Genomic DNA, 12751 nt, shown 5'->3' on the forward strand with positions numbered 1-12751 from the left:
CTGCTGACATAGCCTACTTCCATACATTTGGTAACAAAATCCAGATTAACTACCTCACCTGTCACTCTTTTTCTTGTGCATATTGAATGTAATCTATGACACTGTGCATTGTTACATCGATGTAGATCGATATAGTGACGCAAGAGATAATAAGGACGCACAAACATTATTTCCAAAGCACTGCTCAGGGCCAAGCAGGTATAGGTGTATCATATAGGACTTTGTTATGGAGCTCTGCAGTACATGGCTCTGTGCAGTCCTGTCAGAAGCGTCAGTCAAATCCTCTCAGGTGTAGCTCCAGACTAGAGCGCATGCAGGCTCCTCCCCAACCAGCTCTGACCGGACTGTCAGAAGAACAGGAAGAATCCTCCAATGCTATAGACTTAGCTTTCCCCCGCTGTCAATCAGGGGTTAAAAAGTGAACTAAAACTTGTGCGAATCATGGAAACTGAGTTAGGAGATTACGTCGGGCACAGTCATCCGTAATATCAACACGTCACCTTTGTTGTTGTCGCCAAAATCAAGACGAGGAAGTGGGAGCGGAGTTTTTTTTTCTTCTCGGGACTTTACCTACTGTAGCAAGAGAAGTTAGCCTAGCGTATGCTAAGGTTAGCACTTTTAGTAGTAGTTTAAGGACCTGACATTTACTTTGTTAAAGCTTCGGTTTTTGTTACTCGTGGGTACTTTTGGACTGAGAGTACAACTTGTCTCTCACTAACGCAACAGGCTGCTGTGTTACTGTTCGTCCCGAGGACTTGGGGATTGTGCTTTGAATTTCCCTCCCTCAGTCATAACAGTGAGGCGGCTTAGCGAGGGGTTCGCACCCTTTTGGCTCTTTACCAAATCATTAGCAGCACTGTGCTAATTTGTGGCTAGTTAGCCCAAGCACTAGCACGGGCCCAGGGGAATTAACAGTTGTTTTCTCCTCAAGCCGAGAAACAAAGTCTGAGAACTGCTGCTTTGCTAGTTTACCTTTAACGCGCGGGGGACTCTACCGCCACACAGGTTTATCTCTATACCTGATTCAAGGAGACGGATTAGTTTATAACTATGGATCCCCACACGGGGAACTCAGCCTCAGCTGCTGGTCCCAAAAAGGACAAGAAGGCAAAGAAGAACTCTGAGGATGGAGATGGGAAAAAGAAATTTGTGAGTATCCCACAGGTTTAACGATTTGTTCAACTTGTATGGTGCGTTGGAGTGCATGGGTTCAGAATTGTTGCACCTAACGCCACTGTTACATTTTCTTCCTGATTTGTTTCAAGTGAACTGCGACTGTGTAACTTTGTATCTCCCCTGAAGCTGTGCACCAGCAGCCTTTAGAGCCTGACGTGTTGGCCTTAAGGATTCACTATTCATTTCAAGCCTATTATCTACAAGAAAGTGGCTGCTGCACATAACGCACAATGTGTAGAAACATAAAGCCTGAAAGTGAACAGCCATGATATGTTAAACTATGACTGATACATTTTATTCATACATATATGATGGCATCTACAAACCCATAAAGTGTTATCTTGATTGAACTCAGACGCTATCTCAAATGAAAACAGTGATACATGAGTCACATGGATGACCCAACTTTCTTTGGTAAGGTGTGGCACCGTTGACACATTGAATTTTCACAAGGTGACTGAAATGTGATGACATCATGCAGTGTCTACCTGGCTGTGTCAGTATGTGTGATTCAGTGAGGTGACTCTGAGAAGTAACAGTGAACAAGTAGCGATGCTTTGTCATCAGCCAGACAACCTGTTGAGTAATTTAACCCCTTGGCCATGTCTAGCAACAGGGGAAAACTGATATTGTACACAAAAGACAAACAGTAACAGTAGAGGATGCACAGAAGACACACGCTGTGGCCAGAGTAAACAGTTCATCCACAGAAATATATATGAATGCACAATTAATTTCACAGTTTACAAGCCCTTTTAATGGTCTGACTCAAAACACTCTTTTTAGTTCACAAGGTGTTTTTAGTTGCAGATTATAGGAACACAAACCCCAACAATCCCTTCTAACACAGAGTAGCATATAAAGCTCTGTTCATTTTCTTTTGGGAAAGCTTTTATATTTAACACCCTTGCAAAATCCATGTATGTGATTGTTTTTTTTCACAAGGATATTACATTAGGCATTAAGACTGTAACAAATAATCCAACTAGTTAACTGAAATAAATTATATGCTACCTTTTTTATTACTATTTCAGGTCAAATAACCTAACAATTTCTGAAGCAAATACGAGTCTATCTTTCTTTAACAGTTGGTTGGACACTAGAAGTATTTGGCCCTAGGTAATTGTGATCATCATATCCCAAAAAATTTACATTTCGGTCAAAAAAATAATCTGTACATTTATAATTTCTTGGTTGCATCCCTTTAGGGCTTAGTTTTAATGAAAAAAATTGCATAATAGTACAGTTAATCTAGACTTGCATGCAGACACAGTGCTGAAACCCTCCCAAACTGTACAACACATTAAATGTTATCTCTTGATTACCCTTTGAAAAGAGAGAGAGAGCAAAATAGCTGAAAATAAATACAGTATTGTGATGAGTGGAGAAGTATTACAGAGTATGCACTGGTTTAGAGAAGGGCTATAAAGAAAATGAGTCTCAAATAGAAACACATTATGCAATTTCCCCCGACAGCACTAAACACAAGTCTAAGTTTGAGCGTAGGTGCATGTCTGTGTGTGATCTAAACTGCCCACGAGAATTGAAGTATGCCCTTGACTTCATTACACCAGTCGCTCTGAAATATGAATCCTCTTGGCAGAAGTTGTCTGACAGCTCAGTCAGAGTTCAAAGGGAGGTAAAGGAGTGTAGAAAACGTGCTGTGTACTTGATCTATGGAATGACATTGTCCGTCTTAACTATCTTGTCTGTGGCATTAACTTATCTCTGACTTCATCACTTTCCCCTTTCACCTCATTCAGACATTCCAGAGAGGATAACATGATGAGATATGTACCCCTAATGAAGTGTGAATGTTCAGTCAGCTAATGATATTTGGTATCCCAACTAAATTACACTCTTAAGAGAATGTCTGCCCATTGTGTCTTTTGGGACTGAATGAAGCAGTGTGCCTGATTTACCTAGACTGTCATTGATTTTTTTTAGTCCATGTCTTGGCATTACATTTTTTTTTTCAGGTTTTATTTTTATAATTGGTACATTTTTGTGAATAACTATCTAACCATTTCAAAAAAGGCAATCCTTGCAGCAGAAATAAATATGTTTACAGCCTGCTTCAAAAAATGGCTTGGGTCTGGATCAAGCGGAAACCTCCGGTCTAAAAATATGAGTCCAATGCGGAAGTGCTAAAAACTGCAGTTCATTGAGGATCCGCTTGAGGCTGGCTCCGGAAGTTCCTGAAACCTCATACACACCAATTCCAAAAAGCCGATCTTCACAGCAGAAATAAACATGTTTACAGCCTGGTACAAAAGACGAGTGTAGTCTGGATAGCTCATTACTCGATCGGCATACACTGTACGGGGGGTGAATTTTTTTCTAACGCAGCAATTTCAAAGATATTGAGATTACGAGTCTTCCAATGAGAGGCACAGATGACTTGATTGACCGGCGGGAAACAGATGGGTGACGTCACGGATCCTACGTCCATGTTTTACACAGTCTATGGTCTGGATAGCAAATTTTTCTATCAACACACCCTGTATGGGGGTTGAATTTTTTACGACGCAACAGTTCAGAAGATATTAAGATTACGAGTTTTGCCAATTTAAGGACATGACTGAATTGACTGACAGGCAGGAACACTGTAGCTGTTGGCTAGGAGGCTCAAAGCCCGCCTCTTTACGTCACAACCACTTGACAGCAGCAATATGGCTCCTTAAAACAGCGCTTCAGAAACAGATGGAGTGACGTCACGGATACTACGTCCATTAATTATACAGTCTATGATTCAGACTCACTATTGCATTTAAGAGGACACAGATCTAATAAGACTTTGTAATTCACATACAGAACGATACATTGTTAACAACCAGAGCCAGAGCACCGCTGTTTTAACTTGCATCTTATTATTGAGACAAGATCCTGTTTGCAGCCTCTCACTAGTTTAGCATGCTAAAACAACAACTAGCCACTTGCCAAGGATTTCAATGAATTGAACAATGTGTTTGGTGGCTGTAAAAAAAACACTTCCTGTTGTGGCTGTCAGTGTACCAGTGAGATCCAGTTTTTTCCCTGAGTGTGCAGTGAAAGGAAAATGTTTTTAAAATCCCACAGGACAGAGAAAAATAAAACACATTATTCACAGTTGTTATTCTCACCTCTATTTTATTTAATTAGTATTTTGGTGGGGTTTTTTGTTCCTATTGAAACACTAATTTATCTGATCTTATTATGAAAATGTGACATTTGTTTTGAACATATGTGAATACTTCTGTTAATTATAACAACACCTTACTGTACTGACATCAAACAACATCTCAGGATGCACATATTTCCCAGGGACCCACGCTAATCAGTACCAGTGTGTTCCAGGGGCTGACTACACTGGAAACATCAACATCACTCCTGATCCTAACATTAACCCCTGTAACAGTTACTACATTTCCACCCCCACCCCAAAAACTGCTGCTCCCCAAATGTTCCCCCTGCTGTGTATAAGCATGTCTGTAAGCCTGAGCATGTGTTTGTCTGTGTGTGTGTGTCTGAGTTGACAAACTGCAGATGCAACCTGTAGTTATGTTTCACAGGGAAAACTTCAAATTATATTTACTGTGCTCACAGTTACCCCTGTAGCATGCATTTCTTTTGTCTAAAGTAGATCGTTTTAGCTGCACCCCCCCGAGGTGCTATCCGTGTTCTTCTGGCAGCAGATACATAAAAGATCAGCATTCATGAACTCTGTTGACATAAACAAACTGACTCGACTCAGCAGGCAGGCAGCAAGGATTAGCCAGGGATCACTGCCTTGGACAGCTGTTTAGGATACAAGGTGAACTGTGGATCTTGGATTTTGGCTCTGGGACATGTTGAGTTTGGCAGGTTATCTTCTTTTTAGGTTGAAGGTTTGCTGAATGCTCTCGTAGATATAGTTTGAATGGATTTTTTAAAATATGAAATATTGGTTCCAAGCAGACAAATGAGAAGTAGTTGGACTGAGTTGCGTAACTTAAGCGTGTGGTTCAGGGATTAATAGAAGTTCCTTTATTTTCTCTCAGAGCCTAATTGGCTATTAAATAGTTACTGACATTTGTTATTGCCGCTTTAAATCAATTTGATACTGCCATGGTGTGGAGAGGAAACCCAGCATCAAAATATAGAACCTTACTTTCAGGGATTTGAAGCTGTACCATATGCACAATGTTCTGTGAGAGGTTTGGTAACTCATGTGGATGTAATTTTTTTTTATAAATGACATGTTACATACTTCCAGTAGCTTCCAGTGTTTCTTTAGATATACATGCAGATTTCATCTTCTCTTAGGACTACAAGACAGCAACTCCTTGTCATTAATGCCAAACAGGGAGCACTCAAGCAAGCAGCTTAAATGATGTCTCTTGTTATAAATTCTTTGAAAATATGACTTGTTCATGCAGGCAATGTCAACTTAGCAGTTGGATTAAACCCTGTGTTAATAAATATATATATACAACATGATTTTACCAACATGCTTGTAACTTTAAATGACAAGGATGTCTACAGATGCAGTGATTGCATCCTCTTTGGAATACAGGAGGAAAATATTTGGAAAGAAAAGTGAGCATTGTTTTCACTGTTTCACTGAGGTTGCTGCTGATCTTTTTAATTCTGATTAATAGTGAAGAGAAGTGCACCTTCCTGTCTGCACAAAGTCTTGTGCCTGTGTAAGCCTTTGTGCAGCAGTGCACCTACTTCCTGGGGGAACCACCTCAGCAAACGCTTAATTTAAGATAACGCGCTGAACTAAGCCAGTCAGGCCATGACTTCTCAATCTCAGAGTCCAACTCAAGCTGTCTGAGTCAAGTACAGAAGTGAAAATGTGCTTTGGTGTACAGAAGCCCTTTTTTTTTGCTTTCTTTTATGTATGTCTGGTCTATTCCCCTCACACACACACACACCTAGGCAACACTGACACACCATTTCCTGTTCACTGCATCTCAGGGGAAGAGGAGCATGCTGTGAGCTGAAGAATAGGATGACTGAGTGCCAGCATGAAACTAGAGTGGTTAATGGACTGCTAGTGGCAGAGGCCTCTTGGCTCCGAGTGAACAGGAGTATTTCAGGGAGCTAGGCTAAGCAAAGGGAGAGCAAGTGAGCCGTCAATGAGCAGTGACTAGGGGAGGTAGAAACGAAGAGACAAATTGAGCGAGAGAGAAGAAAAGAGTGTTTGACAGAAAGCAAGGAAGGAGCGGGAAAGAAGCCAGAAAGGAGAAAAGAAGATAAGGAGATTAAGGGAGGCAGAAAACACACTCAAGTGGGGGTGCAGTCAGAGATAATAAGTTACAGGTGGTGGGGTGGGTATGGAAAACTTGAGTGGTTGACCGATGGTGATTTTTCAGTGGCTGATGCCGATGCTTATGATAACCGAGCAGGGCAGCTGATGGCAGATATATAATACTGATGTCATTTTGTTGTTTATTTGCATTTGATACAAACCAACAATTTAATAGCAACATTATTCCACACATATTGCCAACATGATTTTCTTAGCCTACAACATGTTCTGAATGGATCTTTAATCAATTCATGGAATAGAAAAATACATCATGTTACGCTATAGATTTCAGAACATAGGTTATGTCAGAAGCTTTATTAAAATGCATTATTCTATAAATACCACAGATTTTATGCTAAACTTTAGCCAGTAGCTGTTTTCAGATTTGATTTGCTGTCATGAAGGATTGGAAACACAGGTCACTTAGAAAAGATGGTGGTGACAGGAAATTTATTGTGGAATGCAGAATGGCGAAATGGACTTCTAAAGGGAAAGCGCACACATTGCTTAACAGCAGCCACACTGATGAGGCAGCCGGCAGTGCCTGCAAACATAAACTGTTTATTTTTTTAAATCGGCCTCATGAGTCCAAACAGAGGCCAATGCTATTATTTCAAAATGCCAATAATTTCCCCAATTAATCAGCCAACTGATTAGTCGGTCTATCTCTAGTGTTCAGTAGTGCAACATGGGTGAAAACAGGGAGGGGGGGCTTTCTGTCATTGTGATTGATGTGGATTTACGATTGTAAACTTAATAAGACAAGCGTGTAAACTATTTTTAGATGTTTTGGAATTGATTTTAAACAGAAACTCTATACAAACATAGCCTACAGCAGTTGTCATTCACTCTCAAATAAGACCAAAATCCCATCCGGATAGCATTAATGAGATGGAATAAGGACACTTGGACTGGTCTAGAGTAATCTGTCACAGATAAGCACATTGGTTGAAATGCACAGCTCTCTCTGCTCAATCTGTCCTTACTGTTCTTTACAGTTCAAAAAGTAACAGCTGTTGGCTCAGCTGAGGGCTGTGTTTGGTTTGCTGAAGCCTGTTCTGACTGGATGTGAGTGCTGAGTTGTGTAATAAAAGTGCTGGTGACCAATTTGTTGGGGCAGGCACATGGAGGAATGCAGTCACTGTAACACTGAAATACCATTCTGAGAATGGATTCTCACCCTCACCTGGGTGGGTGTTCCAGTCAGATATGTATCTTTTTTTCAATGTTAGACTTTGAGCTTTTCTCTTCTAACTACCTGTCATCACATTTCTTGATGGCTGTGTAGCTTTGAGGAATCTTTAAGATAAGCAGTCAGTGAGTCCATGTAGTAGTTGTCAGGTCTTGAGTTTTTGCGTTTGACTGCACACAAATCATAAAATTCCCATGAATAAGGCACTGATATTGCAGGAAGATCCAGATCCTGCTAACAACTATTGACCCAAGGTATCAGCCTCAATTACGACCTTGCAAGAGAAGCACAGCCAAAAATGTAGTGTCTCACGTCACGCTTAGCACCTATATGTGGTCCAGCAGGACCTGCGATCCACTTGAGTGTGACAGAACATTTCATGTAAGACTGGGAGATGAAAATGATCCGTCTCCAAACCAGCTATGTTCCCCAAGATTACACAGGGATGATCTCCCAAGCTGGATGCTCAGCCCAATGGGACTGGTTGTTATAACAATTAACAACAGGAGTAATGTCAGACAGGTGCGACTAAACATGTGGCAGGGGATTTAGTGTTAATGTCTCAGACATCATCTGGCCAGTGCTGAGTGCAGTGTTGAATAAATTGATTAAAAAAATAAAGATGCCAGGCCTAATGCTAAGTAAACAGATTGTTTACAGTACGAACCAATTACAGTAATATGCTTATTGACCACTAAATAATCTATTTAAAATGTGTTTGCTAAACAAGAACGTTTTCTTTACGGAAAAAAATATTGAGATATGATTATTGATCCATATCGCTCAGCATTAATTGTCATGGTGGTGTACAGGACTGATGGCCAGAGATGCAGCATCAGAAAGCTCTCTTCCACCAAAACAAACTTTGTTTAATGTTAGGTATTAGGGATGTTCACAATTAATCGACTATCGATTAATTGATTGTTAAGAACTTACTCTAACACGTTTTTATGTTTTTGATTTTATATCACATGGTCTTATATTTCGTTCATATCAGGGAGGTGTTTTAAGTTTAAAGCACGTTTCGATGTGAATCAGCTGACTGAAGGTGTTGCACAGCGAAGACGCTCAGCTGGAGGCTGCGGCTGAGTGACAGGTCTCCTCGAGTGCTTTTTTTCTCCACCACCGGACTGGTTATGTCCCGGTTGCGCTCCCGCTGACACCTGACTGCGTTCACATGCTAATTTTTCTCAATAAGAACAAGTAGGCAGAAAACTGGACACTGTTGAGGTCTGAGCTTTCACTGTTATGACTGTGTGTCCGCGGATATTATGAGCCTGCTCCACATGTTGATATTCGGCGTGTTTAACGTCTCAAACACCTCAATACGATCCGTAGCTATTCAATACTGTCAGTTATATACAGTTGTGCTCATAAGTATACATACCCTGGCAGAATTTATGGTTTCTTGGGTAGTTTCTGTTGTCTTTATGATATAAAAAGAGTAGTTGTTTGATAAAAATTTAGCTTCACCCAACCACTAACCATGAGTGGAAAAAAAAAAGTTTTTCTCTTATCTTTCATATTCTCTGAAAAATGGCCAAAAAAATCACAAATTCTGCCCGGGTATGGAAACTTATGAGCACAACTGTACATTGTGTCTTGAAGGAAAATTTGATTCAGGGGAAAAACGCATTTGGCATTGTTTTTGACATGGAAAACGCCTACGTTTCTTTAAAAGATTAATCGATAATTGATTGTTAACATTTCCTAAGATTGATCACGGAAAATACTTGAAATGCACATCCCTATTAGGTATGTTCAGTCTAAATGACAGAGAGACAACTTACAGATATGAAGAAGAAGCTCCTTGTGATGCAGCACCCCTGGCCTGCTAACTTTCTTTTATGAAGTGAAATGATAAGCCAAGAATGGTTCTTTCAAATTGCAATACGTTCACTTTTCTGTGTTGTTGTTGTTATGCAGTTTGTTTGGCCAATCATAAATGTACTTTGGCTAACAAATGAGCTGCCTGTTGGCCTGTGGGACCAGTATATTGAATTAGGAGCTTCCCTGAATTCATTAACAAAAACATCAACTTCACATTAACCAACAGTGAAGTTAGTCATCCATTTCAGCCTATCTATTTTAACGACAACTTAGAAACTTTCACACTTTCAGTAAGCATTTTCTCACTATCACAGTATATAGGAACAGCCACACACCTGTTAAAAGATGTAGCTTTTCTGCCACCATGACAACAAGGGGCAGAGTTGATGTGGTTATTTTATGTGTCTCATACTGACACTTGATGGAGAGTTAGTTTTTGCAGATATCAGATACCCAGATGTTATTTGAATGCTGCTGTGCTGCTGCTGATGTTATGTACTGTTATGGTGAGGCATGACAATGAATGACTGTTAAAGGGGAGGGTAAGAAAAGGGTCAGGCAAGACAGTTTTGTAGTCAGGGGGAAAAAATTTGTATGTCACAACTCTCTCTTGTTCCTGTCACATAGTGCGGATGAGTATTTTTTGCATGACCCGTTCATACACCATGTCTTGTGGTCTCTGATGATGAATATTGCATACACTGCAACAAATACATTACATAGTGTGATAGAGTCGAGCTGTAGAGAAAAGCAAATACCAAAACAATCTATGTCATGCTTATTTTCACTTAGTATAAGAAGACTAAACAAATAGTGTTGTGTTGCCTGGAGCTAGAGAATATTTAGCACAGTCAGTGAAACCTGCTCAAATGTTTGGCCCTCACTTTAGTTTTATTGAACAGAGTTCAGACGGTTGAGTTTCACTTATTTTGTCCTTTGTTATGTATTTTACTTAAAATAAACTGCCTCCTTGTGCATTCATGACACTTTGTTGCAGGGTTAAAGAAATGTTGCAACCTTGTCTGCTCTCCAGTGAAAAAAATGAAGCAACTTGTCAATTTTGTGTTCGGAACCTTCAGGATGTGAACTCATTTTATCAACTGTTAAACTTACTTCTGCTTCTTCTCTTTTTTGGCTGAGTATGTGCACATGCGTGCCTGCAGCCACACATACGAAGACTTGACAGTGTTTCCTCCATGTGTTTTTTATTTCTCAAATACTGAGGGCTGTGTCAGGAAGTTGTGCAAAAATAGCGAACAGGATGCTTCCTTATTCATGCCTATTATTATTTACCTTATCTCCTGCTTTTCTGCCTTCCCATCCATTGTACAGGGAGGTACCAGTGGACCACTAAATATGTTTACATACATTCACACAGCCTGCTCTCACAACATTGGCCTGGATGTTTAAGAGGGCTAGGCAATCTTAAAATATGCAGCAGTATTTAGTCATGTAAGCCAGGTGACAAGCTTGAAACATTCCAGACTGGAGATGGAAAACAGTAATAAATTCTCTTTCTCTCTCTAGTTGTATTTCAGTGAAAGTCTTCAGCCATTGGAAGGTTGAGAAACTACCTTGCTCCCATCAACCACACACACCTTTCAAAGTGGGATTAGAGGAGTTGTAACCTTGTACCATCGTATGAGACTACCCAGAGTCAAAAAGTCAGCTGTTCAGAGAGTAAGCTTGTGAAATTGTTAATCTATTACCAATAGGGATGCACCAATCCTACTTTTTAGACCCTGATACTGATACCGATACATGGGCTTTGGTGTCTGCCGATACTGAACTGATCCGATCCTGGTATTGATTTAACAATCTCTATTCCTTAATGTGAGGATAAAACTAAGAATCATGTTTTGGCAACTTCAGGCTTTTCTGACTCTGTAAACCAAAATAAAATGAACCTTTTTAAACTGACAGTATCATTGTTCAAGAGATTATAAATGTGTACCAGCAGTTTGATGAGTAAATCTTCATAACCAACAGATATTAGACATGTTCAGGTAGGCTGGGGTTCAGGCAGGACAGTGTCAGAAACATTATTTACGTGATGGTGAACTGTACCTGGGTTCCAAGTGCTAAACCAGAGGGTGGAATCCCTTTATTTCAAGGATCCGGAGCAATTAAATCCAATAACCTGTCAGTTTTTTCTCACTTTGAATCCATTTATAGGATATTTCTAGCTTCTTTGCAGTAGGCTACAGCTGACGTAAACTTCTTCCTTTGGGCTTCCATTATATTTTTCAGCCCGACTGCCATCCGTTGAAACATTAGCGCTGCACATGTTGCAAGTTTCTGGTGGAGCTGTTAGCAAGTGAAGCGTGAAATGCACCTAAACTGCAATCTCTGTAGTTATCCTCCATCATGCTCCGCCGGGCAAAATGCACAGACCGGCCGGTGCTGATGACGTAGGAGACACACATGGCTGTTGTAAACACAGAACAGCATAGAACTGAGATGAATAGATCTGCCATATGTATCACTAGTATGTATCGGCCCTTTGTCACCGATATCCAATCTAGCTATTTTAGTCAGTATCTGGCCGATATACAATACCAGGATCAGATCGGTGCATCCCTAATTACCAGCCCTATCAAGATTCATCCTCTAGCTATCTGGATGCCCCCTCCAGAGCTCTGAGGTCTGCTGATCAGATGTGTCTCGTCGTGCCAACAAAAGACAAAGGGTGACCAAGCTTTTTCAGTGGTAGCTCCTATTGTGGAAAGAGCTACCCACCCAAGTCAAAAATGGCCCCCACCCTGGATAGTTTTAAATCACATCTTAAAACTCATTTTTACTCCCTGGCTTTTAATACAGCATGAGAGTTTGTGTTGGTCTCTGTTTTTCCTTCAATTTACTCTATTTTAAATTTTACTATTATTTATTTCTACTGTTATATACTATTTGTTGTGCAGAACTTTGGTAACCTTGTTGTTTTTAAAATGTGCTATATAAATAAAATGGATTGGATTGGATATCAGTTACTTTATATGGAATTTAATCTCACAACATATCCGTTTGTAAAGATATGTTTGTATGATCATGCTGGAAGTTATTTTGGTTATCCCACTTGAAAAGCAAACCTTGTTATTGCCCTTTCCCCTGAGATAATTTGTCAGTACTGCTGCTATTACTAAGAAAGTGTCATCAAGTAAGATACTAGTCTAAACATGTATAGGACAATATATGTGTAGTGATGCCTTTAATGAAGATGATAAGACTAATAGCTGCTGTCAAACCATTTATTGTATCCCATCAACTACAGGAATAAGTGA

At 40.1% G+C, this 12751-nt stretch overlaps 1 protein-coding gene across 1 annotated transcript in view; it reads left to right on the plus strand.

Annotated features, from left to right (window-relative positions):
- The first annotated feature begins 291 nt into the window (after positions 1-291).
- Positions 292-12751, plus strand: part of LOC117817796 (protein diaphanous homolog 1-like) — a 97884-nt gene continuing 85424 nt past the window's right edge. Inside the window, exon 1 of the mRNA XM_034690556.1 lies at positions 292-1149. Within this exon, the coding sequence (XP_034546447.1) occupies positions 1051-1149 (99 nt within the window). The 5' untranslated portion in view covers positions 292-1050. The remainder of the gene's footprint in view (positions 1150-12751) is intronic.

This window comes from Notolabrus celidotus, chromosome 8 (genome assembly GCF_009762535.1).
Source record: "Notolabrus celidotus isolate fNotCel1 chromosome 8, fNotCel1.pri, whole genome shotgun sequence".
Taxonomy (NCBI): Eukaryota; Metazoa; Chordata; class Actinopteri; order Labriformes; family Labridae; genus Notolabrus; species Notolabrus celidotus.